General features: G+C 31.9%; 1 protein-coding gene across 1 annotated transcript in view; it reads right to left on the bottom strand.

Moving 5' to 3' along the window:
- The window catches only part of LOC108903980 (6-phosphofructo-2-kinase/fructose-2,6-bisphosphatase), a 32,612-nt gene that overhangs the window by 2,100 nt on the left and 7,654 nt on the right, over positions 1–22,858 (bottom strand). Inside the window, exons 2-5 of the mRNA XM_018706343.1 lie at positions 13,173–13,313; positions 5,578–5,876; positions 5,250–5,516; positions 3,326–3,544 (exon numbers count right to left, since the gene is read on the bottom strand). Coding sequence (XP_018561859.1) covers positions 3,326–3,544; positions 5,250–5,516; positions 5,578–5,876; positions 13,173–13,313 — 926 coding nt within the window. The remainder of the gene's footprint in view (positions 1–3,325; positions 3,545–5,249; positions 5,517–5,577; positions 5,877–13,172; positions 13,314–22,858) is intronic.

Below are 22,858 nucleotides of genomic sequence, written 5' to 3'. Positions count from 1 at the left end.
TGACATTTACACACTTTACACAACGTTTTCTGAGAGATCTTCGAGTTTGAAACAACATATTGGGATTGCGTTTGACTTCGTTGGCAGCGATTTGTATTCTTTGCCACAACTCTTCACACGAACCAATAGATTCTTCCAAATAGAAAAATGAAGAGGATTGAAGTCCGGACTTCTGGGTGGCCAAGTAAAAATGCTTCCACGGCTTGAAGAAGTTCCACTTTATTTAAGAAGAGACATGTGGTTCATGCACGACGGAGCTCCACCGCATTTTTCTTGGCCAGTGCGTGCATATTTAGATGCAGTTTTTCCAAATCGCTGGATTGGCCATGTAAGCATTTTTGCTTGGCCATCCAGAAGTCCGGACTTCAATCCTCTTGATTTTTCTATTTGGTCTCGAATGAAAGATATAGTTTACAAAGAATCTATTGGCTCGTGTGAAGAGTTGTGGCAAAGAATACAAATCGCTGCCAACGAAGTCAGACGCAATCCCAATATGTTGTTTCAAACTCGAAGATCTCTCAGAAAACGTGTAAAGTGTATTAGTGTCAACGGTGGATTCTTCGAACAATTACTTTAAAACATAATTACGTATTTTATTTGTTTTATTGTTAATTGTTTAATAACACGAAGAACCACTTGGTTTGTTTCGCTTTTAATTTCTCATAATATCAAAACATAGTGTTCGCTAAATCGATTTTTCTCGAAAACGGATCGAGATAACGAAATGAAACAAAGGTACATAATTAATGGGAAAATGATAGCTCTTTCAGGTTTCGAATCAAGTTTCATGCTAAATATACAGGATAAAAAGTTATTAACTAAATTTTCGGTAAACTTGGTTGTAAGTGGCGCCCTCTATTAGCAATGCTGAAATTACAACACGCATCTTATTCGTCGCCTAAAAAAATATAATTTCACAAATTTTCAAGTTCCTAACCAACATATTTTCAGAATAATCGCAAAAAAAAAATATTTAAAATTTTAACTTTCAACACCCTGTATTTTCAAAACTATCAACTTTCGGATAAGGCATGTTTGCGCCGATAGTCACCATTTCACATGTAGTATCTTCAGCTTTCGACTTTCCCATTGTTAATGAATCACCCTGTATAGATGCAACTTAAAAAATGATTTCGATTCAAAATCGACAAAAATAAATAAACAAATTCTGTGACTTTTTATGTTGTGCCACTTTTTCTTGATGGAAATGGATTTAAAAAAATATTTTGTTTAATAACTCTCGAAATGCATAATCCGAACTTTACCCGGTGATAGAACTGCTTTAAATATGAAAAAAGTTCCTATAAACCCAGACCAGGAAAAGTTTTGTCCGTGTCAACATTTTTGACTTTGTCATTTTAAAATTTCAATATTTGTAAACGTTTTGCGTTTTGTATATACATAATTTTATTCCATTAATATTTATTAATTCCATTTGCAAAAAAATATCCCAAGTAAAATGCAGAAATAGTAAGAACTTATCCATCATGGATACTTTTACATGTTAATCTTTCCCGCGGGTGATGTTAGACCAACAAGAACAAACAAGGTATTTCTTCGAATTAATACATTATTTAACAATTTTAGTATGTCAGATATGTGTTTTCGTATCAATATTTAAACACCTCATTTTTAATTTTTATTTTAGTAATTACTGTATACTTTATCGATAAAAAAAAAGATAATGATATTTGCTTTAATAGTGTACTCTCAAGGTTGTTTTTAAGTATAGAATCAAAACAAAAACAAATTCCTATCAACATCAGTGACATTAATAGAACTAAAATCACACGATAAAATAAATCAACCTTGTTTTTCTTCACATAAAAGCTGAGCAAACACTTCAACTTTTCGTAATCGCAAAATTTAAACATATTACCAAAAGAATTATCAGGCTATTTTAAGTTTCGGTTTCGAGAAACTCCACTTGGCTGATTTCTCGGAACCCCTCAACTATTTTTAGTGGTGAAAACAAAGCGTAAATCACTCGAGAAGATCGTAAAGCCCTCCGCTACAAAGATAAGTCGTAATCTTTTAATGGATCTGATAAATATTTATAAAGCAATTCGAGATCCATCTTAAAATTAGGTGTTTTCGACGATTTATCAGAAAAATATTTGCCTAGATTGTTAGTAAGTGGGCAATAAAACCGCTACTATGCCAAATTGTTGATAAAAACGGTGATTGCCATCAGGAAACATTGCACGCGGCACAAAATACATAATCGCAAAAAAAAAGATGGCAAAGTAGAAGAAAATATAAATAAATAATTTAAATCGAGTACCGATATATCTAAGATATGGTAAAAACAATATCTACTAATTTAAACGAGTATGCAAAAATTTGATAATATCTTTGTAAAATCAAAAACTTGTATAGAAAAATGTAGAAGAAAAAGAAATAAAAAGATCCTGTAGAAGACAAGGTTCAAATTTTTAATTTTTAAAATGGCTATGCATTTTTGTAGCGTAACAATTGTAACAAAAATAAAATTTTTAAGTTTAAAAATGGAGTTCATGTCTAATAATTTTCTTACGTACGTACATGTTTCCAATTAAAACATCCCACCTTGAAAATATCAAAATTAAAACAAAAAAAACCTGAACAAACCTCCAACATGCCATCAAGTGTCCCCTTTGAAAAGAAAATCAACGTGTCTCAGGTTTTTTTGTTTCTTTTTTTTAATACCGGCATTTTCCAGGTGAGATGTTTTAATTGGAACACCATGTATACAGTCAATTATACGTGGGTAAAGGGGCAATTTTTACTAATCCAAAATTATTATTTTTAAATCAAATAAATAGTCGGATTATAATACATTTTTTAAACGGGCACTTAAAATCTTGTCTACGCCATCACTGGGCAACACCTGAACTCGGTTGTATGTCCACGCTTATCAACGTTGCTTGTTGTTCTCTTTTTAAATCAACTAAGTATATAAAACTAATGGAGTGGCAGAGCTTAAATAATTTCGAGAAAACAGTTTGCTATTGAATGACTGCAACAGGTTATATTAAAGTCAAGATATTTTAAAATAAATTTTTTTTACACGGTTTATTAAATATTAACCAATATTGGCATATAGATAGGCATATTTTACAAAACTACATTCTAAGTGTACTGATTTACTACTTGTTACTATTTTTTTAAAGCACTGTGTTTAGTTTGTGAATCTCAATGTCGATTGAGGCGAATTTAGGTGGGCTACACAATACCAATCCACCTGATGAGATATGACAATAGGGCGCTAGGACGTCAATTCGCAGTTAATTTCATCTTGTAGCAAACGTTACATATATTCAAGCTTACATAAAATTCTACTCACCGACCAAATCTCATCCAACTCGTGCAGATGTATCTGTGGTGCCTGTATTCCGGCGCTGGTGGCCTTGGTCCTCTGTAGGGTGGACGTCCATATCTGGAGGCTGGGCAGGTTCAGGGCCTGGATGTGCTTGGCCAGAGACTGGGCGTACATTCGGCCTCTGGGGGAGAGATTGGCGTCACCGCCGATCCTGCCGATCACGTTGTACTCGCTCTCACCATGCTGCACACAAAAATTATTGCAAAGCTTAGTCGGGTGCTCAATTATACGGAAAAGTCGTTTCGAAAATTAAGCTAAGGCGGTAACGCTGTAGTAGTATAAATATTGCCCACCGATTTTGAGACGAGAATGCAGCAGTTGTGTCTCGGAAGGAAATAAAACGATTTTTTCAAGTCAGTGTACAGAGTGTTTTGATTTAAGGTGTTCCGATAATAGATACAACTTGGGAAATGGGTTTTTCTTGGAAACGATACATGATAATTAAATTCTGGAAACGGTGTTATATCTTTTGCAACCGTCACTGACTTGCAGGAAAAAAAGTTTAGTTATTTAGTGTTTTTTATATTCCCAACTGTTTTCAATATATTAAAGTCAGACAAGTGATTGTCCAAACCAAAATGTGGAAATAATAGAACGCCTTTCCCACTCGTATGCTTATGACAAGCACTGACACACCTCAATGGGAAACTGAGACAGACCGGGATTTCAAGAAATCAAACTGTGCTGTCGCATTCGTTTTTCTTTTTGAACATATCAATCGATGGAAACAGGTACTTGTAAGATCATTGTCTCACATAAATAAATGGTTGATGAGCTTAATAAAAAAAAAAGTTCTCTCGATTACCCAAAAACAAATTAAAGTTAAGTTTAAACAATTTTTAATAAATTAATTGCAAGAACATATATTTTATTCTAAAACTGGTAATCCTAAATTTACAAAAAAAAAAAGGAAATTCTGCAATTTCTTGATCAAGTTTTATACAATTGAGTCTACTTATGTTTTTCAATTAAAACCAGTCTGAGACATTGTAATTTTCAACAAAGAAACATTTTTATAAATCATGTGTAACAATGACTAATACTAACCGGATTATACATAGAGGCCAATTAAGTTAATATCGTTTAAACAATGACTACCTCTGTAATTTATGTATGTTGATAATATTCCTTGCATGACTCCGATTAAACAATAACGACCAACGAAAAAAAAAATCTTAACAATGACGGAACTTATTTCACAATAAAAATTTAAGTGGAAAATATATAATTATCAGCAAATTAGAGACACAAGAATTTTCCAGACGTTTTTTCTACAACGTCTGCTGTTTACCAAAGCGATAGAAATTGTTCTCGGAAAATGAAATTGATTGATGGTGTTTTTTTCTCACCACAAAATTCCACATAAATCTAACATTTTTCTTGCTAATTATTATAAGCTGCCACAAAATGAATCGTAGTTACGAAGTCCGGTAATTATTACAAAGAACATTTTTATCGAATGATAAACACATATAAACAAATGATTTATTGGCCATAAAAATTGTGTTTTATTAAATGATTAATATTTTTTACATAACTGTATGTGGAAGGGGAGGGTGGTTCAGTTTTTAGAAATAACAACACCTGTTCTCCAGAACAGAAATTGAAATTATTATTTTTCTAAAATCAAATAATCGGATCTTAATTTTTTTTTTTTAAAGTTAAACTCTCGTCTACGCCGTTACTGGGCAGGCGTGCTTATCAGTGTTGCTCAATTAAACTGATAATTTAGTAAAAATAAATTGCTTTTGTAGGACTTTCTGGCATGTTATTTTATAGTCACCATATTTTTCTATTTTCAATTTGGACGTAGAGCAAAAACATTAAAGAAAAAACTCCAGTGTTTTTAAGGAATTAATATTTTTTGCATGATTTTTTATCTACTCACCCTGCTAAAGTACAGAGTCTGCTGATAGGGCTTGGGAGATGAAATGTAAGCCAATATCTTGCTCTCCTTCGGCCCAGAGACTCCGTGAGCGATGATCCCGCCTTCGCCTCCGTCCAGGATCTTCACCATGGGGCAAGGCAGCTCCCAGAGGCTACCCAGTGTGGGCGATTCGTACTGAGCCTTATAATGCGCCATTTTATGAGTCAGATCCTTCAAAGCTTCCTCCGTCGCCATGTTCCTGTAGTCGGCACTGTACTGCAAGATTTCCTGTAAAAATAAGCATTTTTTCCATCTATTTTCAACAAACCAGCACCGCTGATTGTCGTACCTTGAAATTGCGCTCTAGCAACACCGGGTCTTCGCACACGCACTCGATGAACATCACCCTGAAGCCCAGCTGGCCGTAGATGAGGTCGTAGATGTCCTGGCGTTGAGCCCTGGACACGTTGGGGCCGTCTAGCACGGCTACTTGGTGACCGGGTTGACGCAACCAGTCGGCGGCTTCTTCCAGGGCTTCGCGGAAGCTCTGCTGGCGGATACGCCAAGCCGGGAGATTGTCGGCCCGGAACATCTCGTGCGAGTGGTACTGCTTCATGTGCTTGCGCCTGTAGTCACTGATGTCGTATACTAGAGCAGAAAAGACCCATATTGTGGCAATGGAGTTTTAAAAAAAATTGCTTATAACAAGATGGAAATTATATTTAAACTAATTAGTCTAGACTGTTTTGGTTCGGGTGAATCGTATATCCACGGAGATTTTTAGCTTTTTGGCTTTCAAATATCACTAGAAATGAAAAATATTCTATGCGCATTAAAAAAACGTGGGCTTAACTTTTGGCGGCACAATATTTCAAAAAAATTCGAAAAATGTCATATTTTTCTTCCTATTTCATTATGTATGTTTTCAAGAGTTGATTTTAAGCGAAAATGGAAGAGGAAAAATCTCCGTGAATATACGATTCACCCAAATATGGCTTTTTGAAACAGATATCGTCTGGACTAAAAAGAGTATGAAAACTCATTTGTGAATGGTTCCTATCTTCTACTTTATTTATAAATCCTAAGTGTACGTGCTTTGGACGATACCGTATCGGTTTACTACAAGATCTTTACTCATTTTGATTAGTTGGTGCGAATACATGACCTACAATGTCAGATAATTGTAAATATAGCTATTGTATAAGGAATCACGACATAAGTCCATGGCAATCCCCAAAACAAAGGCAAAGTCTACACGGATCACTCGAATAACAACAATTTAAACATTACTCAATCTTGAAGTTAATTATTTTTTTATGTACACATGAAAATTATAATTTTATCAAGCATTCGTTTAATTTACCGCATAGCATAATAATTACATAGGAATCACAATAATTTATTTGCAAACAATTAAAGAGTCAAAAGAATTTCCGAAATTTTTCCGTGATTTTTGACAGGCTGTATTTATGTGAAAAATGATCGTATCGGTAATTAAAAACAAGCATTTTGAAGCTCTAAGATTCTAGTTTTTAGCCATTTCGGTCGAAATTTTTTAGGAGCTACGGTTATCTTGCAATTGTAAGAAATAGTGACAAAAAAAATTCTGCAATTTTTTTTTTATTTTCCGTCTACGAACTTGGAAAATCTTTTTTCAGTTAAGCTTTTGCATGGACCAGATAGCTTATTTATTCAGCTTCAATTTTCTTTTTTTTTATTTCGATACGACCGTTTTTCATCCAAATATCGGACTTTTAATGAAAAGGATCATTTTGTCTTCAATCATCGATATCTCGGCGACAAATGGTCGTACAGAGAATTGAAGAGCAGTTTCAAAAACTGGAATAAATTTCCTATAACATGTTGCCGCAACTTTTCGGGAAAAAAATTTGTTTTCGTCTTTTCGAAAAAAATTTTTTAATTTTTCGAGGTTTTTTTGTTTTTTTTTTGAAAAACCTTCCGGACATTGAAGATAACAAATTCCAATTGTTTCCAGCATGATTCGGCTTTTTCGTCCTATGCTTCTGTTGATCAACTTTTAATTAAATTAAAATTAGTTGATGACCCAAACCAGATTTCGATTCCGATTCATACAGTTTTTTGAGACAAATTTCTAATTAATTTTTTTGCAGTCTGTAATCTCTAATTTCTTAAAAAACAGTTTTTTTTTCAAAACGACCATTTTTCTTTGAAATAAAATTTCATTTTTTTTTATCAATTTAAACGTTATTTGCGATAAAAATGTGAGAAAACCTCAAAAAATTGTTTTTTTTTCCATTTTAATCATGATTATGAAGTGTCTAAGCTAATTTTTTAAAAAGTTTGACTGCTTGAAACAAAGAAACGGTTCACTAGATCGAGATGAAACTTCGCAGGGTTCTTCTGGGTATATCGAACTGTAAAAGTCATGCGTAACATTAGTCATTTCGTGAATATTTCTAATTTAGCCGTCAATTTTCTAAAAAAAAAACATAAATTACCATTTTTCCCCGTTTTTTAAAATTCGTGTAAAGGATGAAAAAAAAATTTTCCAAAAAAAGTTGCGTCAGTATGTTATAGGAAATTTATTCCAGTTTTCGAAACTACCCTTCAATTCTCTGTACGACCATTTGTCACCGAGATATTGATTGAAGACAAAGACAAATTCCATTAGAAGTCTGATATTTCGATGAAAAATGGTCATATCGAAATTTAAAAAAAAGAAAATTGAAGCTGAATAAACAAGCTATCTGGTATCTGGTCCATGCAAAAAGACAAAGACAAATTCCATTAGAAGTCCGATATTTCGATGAAAAATGGTCTTATCGAAATTTAAAAAAAAGAAAATTGAAGCTGAATAAACAAGCTATCTGGTATCTGGTCCATGCAAAAATTTTTTGTCGCACTATTTCTTAGGATTGCATGATAACCGTAGCTCCTAAAAAATTTCGACCGAAAGATCTAAAAACTAGAATTTTAGAGCTTCAAAATGCTTTTTTTTAATTACCGATACGACCATTTTTCACATAAATACAGCCTGTCAAAAATCACGGAAAAATTTCGGAAATTCTTTTGGCCCTCTAGTCTGTTTAGAAATGAAAGAGAGTAATAAAAGCTTATTATGTATGCAAATCGTAAATAAATGTAGTACTGGTGCTTATATTCAATATTTTTATATTATGTATTATCGGTGTAGATGACGCGTACTTTTAAAAAAACTTTGTGTGACCGTGTTGTACTAAATTGTAGCAGGTAGCTAAAATGTAATCCCCGACAATCCGTCTTTGTCTATGCCGCTTCAATTTCTCGGTCCATTTCTCTTATAAGTAAACAATATAAAAACAGCATTTCAAAACATGAGGCTACTTTAAGCATCATAACCGAGTTAAGAGGGTTTTTAGTAATTCAAATAAAATTATTCAATATTATTATCAAAATATTTATTTAAATTTAATGAATAGACTTTTATTCCACACAAAAATATATGTATTTTGAAAATTCAAATTATGGTGAGTAAATGTAGTGTTGTATAAATGTACAATAAAGAAAATAAAAAAGTAGGTATATTAAAATTCATCCTCTGAATATTCTGATGAATTATCTTCGTCTCCTAGATTGATAACGATAGGTTCCACAGTAACGTCAATTAAATTATCGAGTTCCCACTTTTCCACGATGTCGTCAACACTGTTGGTAGGATTTTGGTGTTTCAATGCATTAAATACATTTAATATAATAATCTTCTCATTCTGAGACAGCGCACATCTTTTCACGCATTTAGCAGGTACGTAATCTGATAAGCTCGACATTTTACCCAAACAATATTATATCCACTGGCACAATAGTCACTAAACACAAGTCGAATTTTACTCTACTGCACTAGTACGTTTTCGTATATTCAGCTCTAAGACTGGATTGATCTGTCACAATACACTGGCTCCTGCTCTATGATGTATCCAATAAAATATACTAATATACACCCATTACCTGTTAATATTAGTGTTACCCGATAATTACCTGAAACGAAATATTACCACGCCCATGGCCGGTTCTTATCTCTCATTTCCAAACAGACTATAACTGTTTGCATTAGTGTATAGAATAAGATTCCAACTTAACCTTCATATCGTACCTTGATTTTTGTTTATAATTTTTCTCAAATAAAATCATTCTAAATATCGCATTTAATACTTAATAGTCCAGAGATAAGAGATTCGTAGAAAACTGAGGATTTATTACATCTGTAAGTGTAATGCCTTTTTAAATGTAATTCACAAAATATACGTAGATCCAAAGACCTCAGAATGACGAGGTCGTTGCGTAGATCCACTAGTTTATATCTATACAGTTTATTACTTGTCCCATTAACTTTGTAAAGAAGTTCGATTAACTATTACTCGCGATGATCCCACATAGTTTTCCGAAGGAAGGAATTACTTTTCCCTGTAAAATAGCACATAGGAGGAAAGTTTGAAGCTTCCTCTTTCGAACAAACTTTGTTCCATGCATTTTCATCAAGAAACGAAAGAGTAGTCGCACATTTAGTGCAGCGCCGCTTTGAAGTACGTGTTTTTCTGGCTGATTTGCATAAGCTGAATATCTCCTAAATAACGCACTCTACGAAAAAATCTCAAAACTTCTAGCAACTGAACTATAATAATTTATGGAGGTAGGTAATATTATATTTATGTATACTTCCCCATGTCAACAATCACCGACTGGTTAAATGACCAAACAGTAAATATTGTTCATTCCATATATGTATAACCATTTGCTAAAAAGTAACTGCTATTTGCATAAAATAATCCACTCGGTATTGTTATCTACTTATGTACATATTTTTAATGCCCATATGTATCTACGTATTACAAGAAAAACAGGTAATTATTTACATAGCGATGGATCTCAGGGACACTCAGTGTTCACCTGCCCGTTTTTGTAAAAATCGTTTTACTCTTTACGCAATTATTTGCCTCGAAGCTTTTCCTTACGTCCTTAACTGTAATTATTCCCTTTCTGACGCAGAGTGTAGTACTTAACGCATAATCTATACTCTATCGACACATTTTCGTTACCCAATGTACGCTTTTTTTAGTCTATCCTTGAAAGTACACAACAATGACATTACAAATTGGATGATAACGATAACTTACAAGTATTAATAATGATGATAACCCAATCGATCAACTTGTGTGAAAAGCTTTTGGACGGATCGGAATTTATCACTGTTACAGGATGTTTTTATCTTATACTAAACAGATAAATATTATTCTATTACCATAAATGAATAGTAGAACATGTTTGGTATTTAAATTCGCACCTACGTCTATTAGCGTTTTGTATTTTCGCCAATCGTTTTTGTAGTTCTTATAAACATTGATCGTAGAACGCTGTTTTTGAGATACATTATGATGAATTAAAAATATATATCACATTGACTTATCAAATGAATTTCGACACCACTGAAAATTTCGTTTATTAGATAAGTGCATTTAATTCCGATTCGTTTTTTTTTAAATAAATGTCTTCTATTTTATTCTTGTTTTACAAAAAATATTATAGGAGTTTTTTTTTGTTAGACATATAATTCTAAATATAGTACAACGGTTAAAAGCAAAAATGGTGGCAGCAATTTAAAATTTTTCAAGGAATTATTATTCAGAAAATTTAAAATTTTTCCAACAATGTTCTTGGACTTTTTAAATATTTAAATAATAAATAAGTGATTTTTTATTTTAATTTCACAGAGTATCTCAAAACAGAAGCATTGTAAGACATATTTATATGATCTTTTTTATTATTTTGACGTATTTTATTACCAAGTATGGTTTGATGTGTACAATTCGGAACATCCTAATGACAAGTGTTTAAGACCATTTTTGAATATAAAACCAAATTTTCTGTTACATCTTAATCATATTTTACTTTTACTAATTTTCGACCCAATAAATTAGCAATGGTAAGCTTTCTAGCTTCAAATTGAACAACTGGCAACTGGTTCTATTTTATTTATTTATTTATTGGATATTTCACCACCTGTGAAATAGTATAAAAAATATACGAAATTAATTCTTGCGACAAAAAGACCAGTCAAGGGTTTTTTTTTCATGAAAATAGTTTTGCTTAACCAAAAATAAAATACATCATAATAAAAAAAAGCGCTCTTGAAAAAATTAACATTTCCTCGTTTCATCTTCTGAACCTAGTGATTTTTCGTTTTTAATTATTTTTAACAGTTCTAATTTATTTGCCAACTTTGGTGATTATTTTATATTCATTCAGTTAGCACCAGTTTTCGTTATGTTCTACAATTTTGATATTTGTTCTTATTTACAACATTTCAAAACTAATCACCTATACCCGTTTGTTATATTAACCCTCAAAAGTCACACTAGTGCGAATTGGGATTTTGCCAAATTTGAACCTTTATATCTTCTTTATATGTTAATAAAAACATAACGTATATAGGTAAAATTTTCCTAGAAATCGAATTAATTTGAAAAAAAAAAAGTGATCGAAAAAAACATTTTTCGAAAAATGACTTTTTAAATTCGTATTTTCTTTTTATAAATAATAGCTAGAGAAAAAGTAAAACGAGGATTTTGAAGTCTAAAGCCTATATTTTTAAGAAAAAAAAAAGAAACCATATTGATAAAATAATTTATCGATTATTCGCGATATCTAGAAAATTAGACATTTTTTGAAATTGTGATTTTTGGTTCCTTTTCTGTAAATTGAAGTTTTTTTACCACTCTTTTATATAAAAATATTAATTTACACAATATTATCCATAAATATTGCCAAATACATGTTACAATTAAATTATTAATAAAAAAAATGTTTGAACAATTAGTAACAATAACTAAATAAACAATATTCTAGTGGAAAAAAATTGGAAATTTGGATTTCAATTCACTTTATTTCTAGATCACGTGATATAAATTCAGCCACACTTTTGCCTGCGCTAAAGTCACACTAGTGCGAATTCGCACCGATTGGACTTTTCAGACTCTCTAGACAATAACAGACAGGCCAATTGTGGTACGGCTCGACTGCTTGGGCTATAAAAGAAATTATCGTGATGGGGGGAACCCTCAGGAGCTGCTACCTGAGAAATGCCAGCTATTCAAAAAAACGGTGGTGCGAATTCGCACTAGTGTGGCCTTTAACGGTTAATCTAGTATACATCATAAATCTATCTATGATTTGTGGTTCGCCATTATCATGACTGATTTTTATTTTAAAAGTTGGTAGCTTTAAATTTGATAAAAATATTATTCAATTTATTGTAACGTGTAAAAAGGCTATACATATAGAATTGTGATAATTTCTTAGTCGATTTTAGTTTTTCAAAGATGATGCTGATTTGTACAATTTTTTTTTAAATTTCTTTTTCAAGTTCAATTAGTCATATTTCCCTGATATTTTAACAAACGTAATCAAATGTGCTGCATGATTTTTGTTTTTACAATATTTTTACTTACTTCCATTTGAAATACTTTAATCGTCGTACCAATATGCGTATTATTATTTTCGCCATAGTATGTGCATTGTCATTGCACAGGAAATAATCTTTTAACATTTACAATTTCACTACTTGTGCAATAAATACACTCAAACGCATTTCAAACACCGTCCGTGAAAATAACAAATCCACACAAATATCTCTTAGTTCTTATAATTTCGTAAAATTCAACATAAATAATAGATACTTTTCACAGTTATGTAAGTGGTTAATATAGTAATGTAAAAGGCACCTATTTTTTTTTCTTATTACCAACACGATTCTTAAACAAAAGACAGCTACGTGAACGATTTTTAGTCAACATTTCCAAAGACTGTTTCTGACAAGTTGTACTCGGTAACCACGCGCCTTATCTACCCCTAAACATGCCATCTTGGGCAGCGAAACCCTCATTAAGTACAATACATTTATGTTCTTTAACAATCGAGTCCAGTACTCACCCTTGGTCTTCTCCCCGGTGTAGTCGAGGTATCTGCACAGCCTCCTGGCCAGGAGGCTCTTTCCCCGACCGGGCAGGCCGACCATAGCCACCAGCAGGGGTCCGAACTGGCTCAGGGGGGGCTTCCCGGGGGCCTGGGCACCTGCACGACAGAAACGAACTTTCAAGTCCATGGTCAAATGATAACTGAGCCGACTTAACCGGCGTTGTACTTATTTACGGAGAGCGTATCGGTCGTTATGTTGTTAGTTGTTACTTTATTTGATATCGTCATGGGCGTAGGGGAGATTGGGGCGATGTCGAAAACAGTTTTATCCGTCAAAATATTGGGCATGGCGCAAAATTCTCACAAAACTTTGTTCTGTTATTTTTGGGGCAGTTGAACATAAAAACAATTATAATTATAAAGAATTGATACAAATTTACAAATGGATTCTTGGACTCTTGGATTTTTACCCTCTCTCTCACTGTAGATTCTAATTACCCTCTACCAAATCTAAGCATTTATGCATATAGTTAGAATTCAGTCAGATTAAATATTTTTTATTAATATGTATCTGTTTCATTTGCTACCTTGAATTGTTAATCCGTTTGCCGCCCCTAGAAATAAGTTTACGGTATTTAGTAACCTTACTTCATAAATGACAGAAAACGAGAGAGAGGATTTGGGAATATGACGACATAATGATGTCACAAATTTGACCGATTTGATAATAAGGAGTAATTAAATAAACTAGTTCGGGATTGCTAGCTCAAACAAAGCTATTGTTACTTTTTCTTTCCCAAATTTCTGTTACTTCCTATGCCACTGGCACCGGTTAGATTATGTTCAAAATTTACGTGTGGTTGTTCTTAAGTAATGATTTAATTCTTTTTAAAGATCAGAACTTTTAGAATCGATTTTGAAAAAAAAATTAGGCATATTGTTTAGGGAGAAAAATTGGTTGAAAATGTTTCTTTTCCATTCATCCTAGATTTGTCAATTGGGCACTTCTTTTTCAGGATACAGTGTGATTTTTTGACAAGTAGTTGAAATTTTGCACATATTAAAACTTATTGTTAACACTGACCGACGTTTTTGTAAGACCCAGTACATTACTGAATCTAATATCGGAATTGGCTCCATATTGGGTTAAATTTAACAAAACTGCACCCAATAATAAGTAAAATATAGTAAAGCTCGGTTATAACAACGTCCTATGCGACAGTGAAATCGTCTCGTACTAAAGGGAAAATGTTCAATTTGTTTATTACAACAAACTGAAAATTAATCTCAGCAAAAAATTCAAGAAGCAGAAAAAATTCCAATTTTTTTTTTAGTGATCTTTGAAAGGCTGCAATAATGGTCGTATCAAGAAAAAAAAACATCTTGAAGCTTAGATTCTATTTGAAAAAAAATTCAATTTAAAAACAAATCAAATTTTTGAAAATTAAACAAAAATTTTGGCGTCCTCATTTTTACAATTTTACATGGAATATTTCAAATGTTGAAATTATTTTAAATTTAAAAAAATTTTGAAAATTTTTTTTTTTCATTTCAAATTTTTTTTTTGATATTTGATGAGTATTTAACGCGAAATTGTGGGAAAAATAACGCAGAAAGAGTGATTCAGGTTTCTAAAACCCAGCTTTTGTTCGCTGTACGATCATTAGTTCATAAGATATCGATGCTCAAAAAGAAAGATCACTTTTCACTCAATATCTCAATGAGAAATAATGGTACAGAAAATAAAAAAGAAACAATTGATGCTAATAAATTAGGCAAAATAACCCTGGCAGTGATTGAGCCAAAAATAAATTTTCTGAACCTACGAAAAAAAAATTGTGAAATTTTTGCCTTGCATTATTTCTTTTGATTGTGCGCAGTGTTCAAAACAAATTTTCATCTCAAGATTTCAAAACTAGAATACTCTAGCTTTGCTAGCTTTTTTTTCTCGATACGACCATTATTTACGTTACAACCTTCCGAAAATCACTAATAGCTGTTTTACATTGACAATTTATTGATGAATTAATTCATGATGTCGCTTCATCAAGAAATTGGACAAGTGTAATGCACCAAATCAGCTGTCAAATAACTTGATGAATTTATTCATCATGTTCTTGACGAATTAGAGCATGTTCTAATTTTTGTCAATTTCTTCGTGAAGTTCGGAAGTACCAACCCAACAGATTTCCACCCTCAGATCAGTAATGAGGTTATGTTATTGGAATATGTAAATAATTGTGTGGCGTCGTACTAGTTTTGCATTGTTTTTACTGATTTGTTACTTACAAACAAAAACATTTATATAATATGTGTCAGAACGGTACCGCTGTTGTATCACTACAATTATGAGTGGGAAGGTGACATTTTTGAAATTTATTTGCTTCTTTGATTCGTTGGTAGAACTGATTCATGCGTCAAAAAACTTGACAAAGTCCGTAGCAGTGTAAAACCACACTGTTTATCAATAAATTCGTGAATTAATTGATGAAGAACTTCGTCAATTTATTCACCAATAAATTGTCGATGTAAAATAGCTATAAAACATTTGCAATTTGTTCAGCACCTTTAATTTTTTTGCTGAGTTTATATGAAACCAAAATCAAGAGTGGTAATACGTCACAACATGGGGTCGGGTACTATAATAACCAAACTCCATTATATTAACAAGATAAAGTATAATTTTCTGTTTTAATAAAAAAGAAACATACCTATATATGAGGAAAGTTCCACTGTCAACAAAACGATTAATATAAATCCTTTTACAAGGAATTTTTATGCAACAATATGGTTATAATCCGAGGATATGAGGCAATTATCATTACCGCAGGTACTTAAAATTTTATAGTATTAGCTAAACTACAGATTACAACAGAGGATAGTTAAAGATGTAGGTTCTTGGTTTTATCTAGACAAGAGTTTTGTTATTTACCTCAAGTTGTTGTGCTTGTGTAGTTTCACACAATAATACAGCTTTTTTCTGGAAATCAAACCTGGTGAAGCGAAATTTAAGATCTATAAAATAATTCTAGGTCCAACATAAACAACAAAACAACATTTTAAGGATACGATTAACTTAAAAGTTGTTTGGTCACGATTTCTTGTCTAATCTAAATTATATTTAACATTTCCATATTTGTGGGGTCACTTCTGTTTTCTCTTCGTTTGTTTAATTTACGAAATGGTGATAGATAATAGTAGCGGGTAAACAATCGGACAAACCTTATCGTTAAATTAAATATGGGAAAGTTACCACCTATTTTTAACAAGGAAAACGCACTTTGGCACCACGAGGCTGTCCCAATTGTTGCAATCGGAAAGAGTTGCATTCTAAAGACTTGCCAAACGCCTGACGTTTACCAATCTTGTTGGCGTCAAATTCTGGTATCAACAGAATACTTGTTATTTGTTTATAGTTCAGTTTTTCATTTATAATACCACATGTGCTTAAATTATTTATTTAAGCACGTGTGGTATCCGGGAAGAAGATTTCACACCAAAACCGTGAATAAAATTAAAAATCGAACCTGACATTTTGAGGTCGAAGATATCGAAATTCGGTAAAAAAGGATCGAAAGGTAATTACATTATCTCGCGTACGTGTAAATTTCAGATATTTAAATTGCAAAACAAAAAAATTATTTACAAAAAAAAACAAAATAAACGGTAACTAGGGTCCTTATCTCGTCGGTTTTTTAATATACAGATTTCAAACCAATTACATCAAATAGTGCTTAAAACATGAATTAAAAAAAACGTTATATTCAATTCTACCATATTTTATTTAATGAATTGTATTGCTAGAGAAAGTTGTTTTTTTTTTATTTTTATAAGAATATTAAAAGTAAAATAAATATTTAATGTATAATATATTTTAGACTTCGATGAATTTTTCAAGTTAATGGTTGTAGAGCACGTGATTTGAATGTGTCAAAATGGCAAAATTGAAAAAAAAAAACTAATTCGCCCGGACTAAAGCTCTATTTAATGCAAAAAGAGCGAATCCCCGAGCGGCTTTTTCCTGATCTTGGGAAAATTTGTTTATAACGCTGTTTTGCACATCCTACTTTGTTAGTTATAAAAGGCTACTTAATTTCAACTTCTAAAATTAACGGTTAGTAATTAAACAATTAGCTGCAGCAAACAATCAAAATTAATTAACAAATAGCTGGAGCAACAATTTCAAGGTCAATCGAATCGGCCTTTGGCACACATGTTGGACTTTGGATTGACCGTCTTTTCCATAAATTTCATCAACATCCATCGCTTTTTACAATAATAATGCGCAATTTTCCAAATGTGATTATTCCCCGTTCGACCTTTATTTTACAGTTAACCTAAAAAATTCTCTCTGCCAATTTTTTTTAATTATTATATTTCATTTTAATAATCAAATTCTGCCGTAACTAAACCCTTCACAAAGATACACCACTGCCTTTGTAGTCGCACTTCCCTCGCCGTAGCTTTCGCACATTTATCATGTATTATACATTGCACATACAAATAACACACATTACCATACAGGCTATTGCTCTGTCGACTTGGTCCCCATAAACGTAATTGAAAATTTTGTGCTACCCTCCCTCTACGCCTATGGTGTAAGTAATTGCAAATCACGCGATAATAGTGAGAGATAACCTTAAATTTTTTTCCAGGCTGTCGAAATGGTTAACGGTTTTTTTTTTAATATTTAATCGAAAGTTCCAGTAATTAAATAATCTTACTAGTGTCAAAGATCGCAGAGGGATTCTGAGCGGAATGGCGCCGGGGAGTCTTGGTCTATTTCAAGTTCATAAAAATAAACGATATAATAAAATTACAACGAGATAAGCACACGTAAATGTACTTTAAATTTCCATTAAGTGAAAATGCTAATTAAAAAAATATTTTTCGTGATGTATTACATTATCAAATAATGTAGGTATTCGACGTAAACAAATTCGTTAATATTCAAATACGTAACCAACCCACTTCCTAGGCAAGAGAGTTGAAGGTTTGTTTACAAATGACGAAATAGTTTTTAAAAAATGACTGTCCAATGCCTTACATAACCATTTCATTTATTTGTTGACAAAATGTATTGTATTTCCAAAAAATACAGTTAGTGATAGTGCTCAATCTCGATCTGACGCAATCATATACCAAGCAATACTATCTATCACCATTGGTTAAATTGTAAAATCTACTAAGCCATCTTCAAATTCCGGGTCTATTTGAAGGTAAACCACTGTTTTTCGTAATGTTTATAGGCTATAACGCCATATGTTTAAAACATTTTTTGTATAGGATTGCAGATTATCGTTCTCGCCTTGAAAGTCTAAATGAACGTAAACACGTGGAAACTTAATTGGAAATTATACATTTTAATGAGAAAAAACAATGATTTTGCTACTCATTGTGATATAAGCTGGGAATCGATTTATTTCAGCGTTGGTAATCTGTAATTTAACATCATTAAACGATAGCAATTGATTAAAATAAACAATAATTATAATTAGATATTAACAAAGAGCACAATGCAAGTTTACTTCATTTAAATTCACTTTATAGTCCAGTCGACAGAGGTCAAAACATCGTGATTGTGGCTTTTTTCCATAAACTCCAAATTTCTTTCAAAAAACGGCTACAAATATATAACAAGACATTAAAATGTACAAGTTCCAGATAATGAGGAAAAATATTTACGTCGAAATGTTTTTTTATCAGTTTTTCTTCAATATCTCGATTGGATAGCGCTGTACGAAAATAATGCCCGAGGTCATTTTTGTTTAAAATTAAATATTGTACAAGACAACATCGTACAATTTTTTTAATTGCAAAGATAATCTGGTCAATTTTCTAAAAATAATATCCCAACTTGCTATTGGACAGACCAGTCGTTGCCGAGTTATTGACAATTATACCAGAAACTTTGGAAAGATGGTAAAATTTTTCTAGATCTTGCATCTTTACGAAATAATTTTAAGGAAACATTTTACAATTTTTTTTTCAAAGCTGCACATGGCTCAGAACATTTTTTTCTGGCTTAATCATTGCCAGGGTCATTCAGCCTGCTTCATCAACCTCAATTTGTTTTTTTTTATTTTCTATATGATTATTTCTTATTGAGATTGAGTAAAAAATCACATTTTTTTTTAACATCGATATCTCATCGTTCAGCGAACAGACGGTGGGTTTTAGGAACCTGAATCAATTCTCTTCAAGGGCATTTTGCTATGTTGGAGAAAAAAAATTTTGTTTTATACTCAGCATCAATTTGAAAAAGTGCAAAACATGACTTTTTCTGCTGTTTTGGAAATATTACGAAAAGTGCCAATGTTTGTAGGTTGTTTTAGCTCAATACATGCCCTTAAGGCATGAATATTTTGAAATCGATCGATAGAACCGTTTTCCTTTCCTGAAGTTTTATAAAAAAATAAAGAAGCATGTTTATTGCTCCTTAAACTTTAATTAACGATTAAGATTAAACAAATTTTATTGCGTTATTTTTTTTCTCACAATTTCGCGTTAAATACTCTAAAAAAAATTCAAAACTAAAAAAAATTTTTTTTAAATTTGCGTCACAATTTTACATTGAATATTTCAAATGTGAAACATTTTTTTTAAATTTAAAGTTGAATACTTGATTTTTTTTAATTTTGAATTTTTTTCGATATTTGACGACTATTTAACGCGAAATTGTGAGAAAAATAACGTAAAACAAGTGTTTCATCTTAATCACTATCTACAAACATTGGTACAGCAGAAAAAGCTATTTTTTCACTTTTTCAAATTAACGCTGAATATAAAACAATTTTTTTTCTCCAACATAGCAAAAGGTCCTTGAAGAGGATTGATTCAGGGTTCTAAAACCCATTTTCCGTTCACTGTAGGTTCATGAAATATCGATGATCAAAAAAATTTGATTTTTTTCACTCAATAATCGATATCTCAATGAAAAATAATCGTACAGAAAATAAAAAAAAACAAATTGAAGTTGATGAATCCAGCTACCTGGCCAGAAAATTACGAACAATATAATACCTAACCTAAATAACACATTTCTCAATGGTACATTAATTTGGCTTATAAACAGAACCAAGATAAATAAAGAGAAAGGTTATCTAAACAAACCGCAAAAATCTAGAAGGCCTTGATACTAAAATAAAAAAATACGAGTGTTGACAAATAAGACAAAGATAGGCAGGTAAGCTACCAAGACTTATTATTCAATTATACTTGCACCTAGCGCACAGACAAAACATTGTAATCTGAAACTCTAACTACGGTAGACTGGCATGTCGAAATAAAATCACAATTAACGTTATTGGTCACTGCGGAAGGTAGTTTAGTAAGACGTCTATGTTTCAGACAGGTAAGAAGGTCGTTCTCGATCCTTCATATGAACTTCTGATGTACCCGAAGTAGGCTTCGATTTCGAAATAATTGGTACAGCTAGACAAAGGATATCTTGCGGTGCCTACACCTTTGTCTAAAAATTAAGTCCAGAGGCGTCGAACAATTATGTTTCAGAAGCAACAAAGGATTTATTTAAAAAAACAATTACTGATTCAGTAAAAATAGAACTGGCAACAACCTGAACAAGGTGTACGTCATTTCCCGTGAAGTATGAAGTGTTTTAAAAATTTTGTGGTCACTGGTCAGTGCATTCTGGAAAGAAAATGTATCATTTTCTTTAAAATTCCGCAAAGTGACGATGAATTTATAAGAAATGCATGTAAGTATGTGCTTATCTCGGTATTTGAGGCTAGAATACAAAATACCCACGAGAGAAACCTTCTATCCTGCCACCAGGAAAAGTGTAGTTAATTGCATCCGACGAAAAAAGGAACCATTGATACTCGCTCATATTCTAGTCTAGGCAAGGTCTACTAGTACTGCCTAAAATTTAAACACACAGCTAGAATTAAGGTCAAGTTTAGACCACACACGTCTAAATTGATCGATTAATAAGTTTTTACTAGTTCTTTCTCTTTATAAGATTCAGGGTCGACTCGTGAAGGGAGGGCAATACTTAGTTCAACCGAAATAAAATATGTTTTCGTTAAATTTTCAATTTCAAAGTGAGTTTTTTTGTCACCTAACTGGAAAATACTTTTATGTTCTAGAACGCCAGTCTTTTTATTAGCTCATCTCTTCTCAAAGCTTGTATATAACACTCGAATGGATATTTTGCCTCGCTAAGCTCGGCAAAATAACTTTTTCGCTTTCTAGATACATCTTTTCCAAAAAATTGTATGTTTCAATATATTCCGTAGAATAAATCACGCCACCTAAAGCGTCACGATCTAAGTTCATTTCTCTTGAAATTAATCTTAAAAGAGTCGAGAGAGAGACTGATGAATAAGGACTAATTTAATTGTCACGGAAAAAATTTAAACACAATAGAATAAACGCAATTTGAACTGAATTTGAAGTTTTTACCGACACGACAATTTTAGCACAACGACGTTTGTGCATATTTTTGGAGCTTGTATTTTCGACTGTCACGAAATCACCCATTCATTCCCACACAAGAGGATTAAAAAAATACAATCCAGTGTTTCGAATATTCCTTTTTATTTATAGAACATTTCCTTTGGGATATTCTTTAAAAATAGACTGATCTAGATAGAGATACAATTTTATTTTCAAAATAAGAATATTTAGGGGACTGAAAAGACCACTAACTATTAAAAGGAACAAGTTATAACAATAACAACATCCTGCAAAGACTGATAAGGATGCAAAACAATTTATAAAACAATTATAAAAGAATTACCAATTATATCCGGAAATGTAAAAATACGGAAGTATAAACCGCAGTTTTTTCTACAGAATTGGAAAAATGCGTGTAAATACTTAATTAATAATCGTATATAACAGAAAAAGTTACAATTGGACATACAATGAATAGTTAAGATACTTCTATTAATAAAAGTAGATAAATTTCAATAAACAGCTGTTAAGTATTTATTGATGTGACAATACGATATAGCCGTTGAATCAATGAAAACACGATAAGGCTTTTTAGATAGTTATCTCATTTCCTTTAATTGAATGCCAAACTGTTTGGATCATAATGATGAAATCGTCTTTCGCATTTAGTAGCAATTAAAAATTCACACAACGATTGAATAATAATATTTATACAAAACCAATATATGTATTTATACAGGGTGTCACCTAACGAATGTTACATACTGCAAGGGAATAATCTAGAACCCAAATCATATCGATTTAACCAAACTTGCTTAAACGAAAAATGTCGCAAAAAAAGTTACAGTGTTAAGGTTCCTTTTTTATTTCTTGTTAACCGATTTGGTCAAAATTTGCTGTTGCTTAGTTCCTCTTCATGAAGTATGCAATGATTATGTTCCTATTAGGTTAAATCATACAGGGCGTTCATTTTACTACAACCCTTTGTGGATATTTTTCTGTAACTTTTTTGTACGTTTACATTTTTACACGAAACTGTCAAAAATAGGTAGAGAACTTTATTCTACACAAAAAATGTATGTAACGAGCGTTCAAATAAAAACGTGGTCGAAGTTGGCTCTGACACATTGGACATAGGGAGTAGCTTATAGCGACCAACTTAACCTCATTTCTCAACGAGCTGTATAGCAGCTGTCAGTTTCAATAACGTTAATGACTATATAACTTTATTTTAAAGAATAATCGTGATAACAATAACAAACAATTAAAGGAGCTGCGGAAAG

This window comes from Anoplophora glabripennis, unplaced genomic scaffold (genome assembly GCF_000390285.2).
Source record: "Anoplophora glabripennis isolate ALB-LARVAE unplaced genomic scaffold, Agla_2.0 scaffold170, whole genome shotgun sequence".
NCBI lineage: Eukaryota > Metazoa > Arthropoda > Insecta > Coleoptera > Cerambycidae > Anoplophora > Anoplophora glabripennis.
This window is presented reverse-complemented; position numbering and strand designations above follow the sequence as displayed.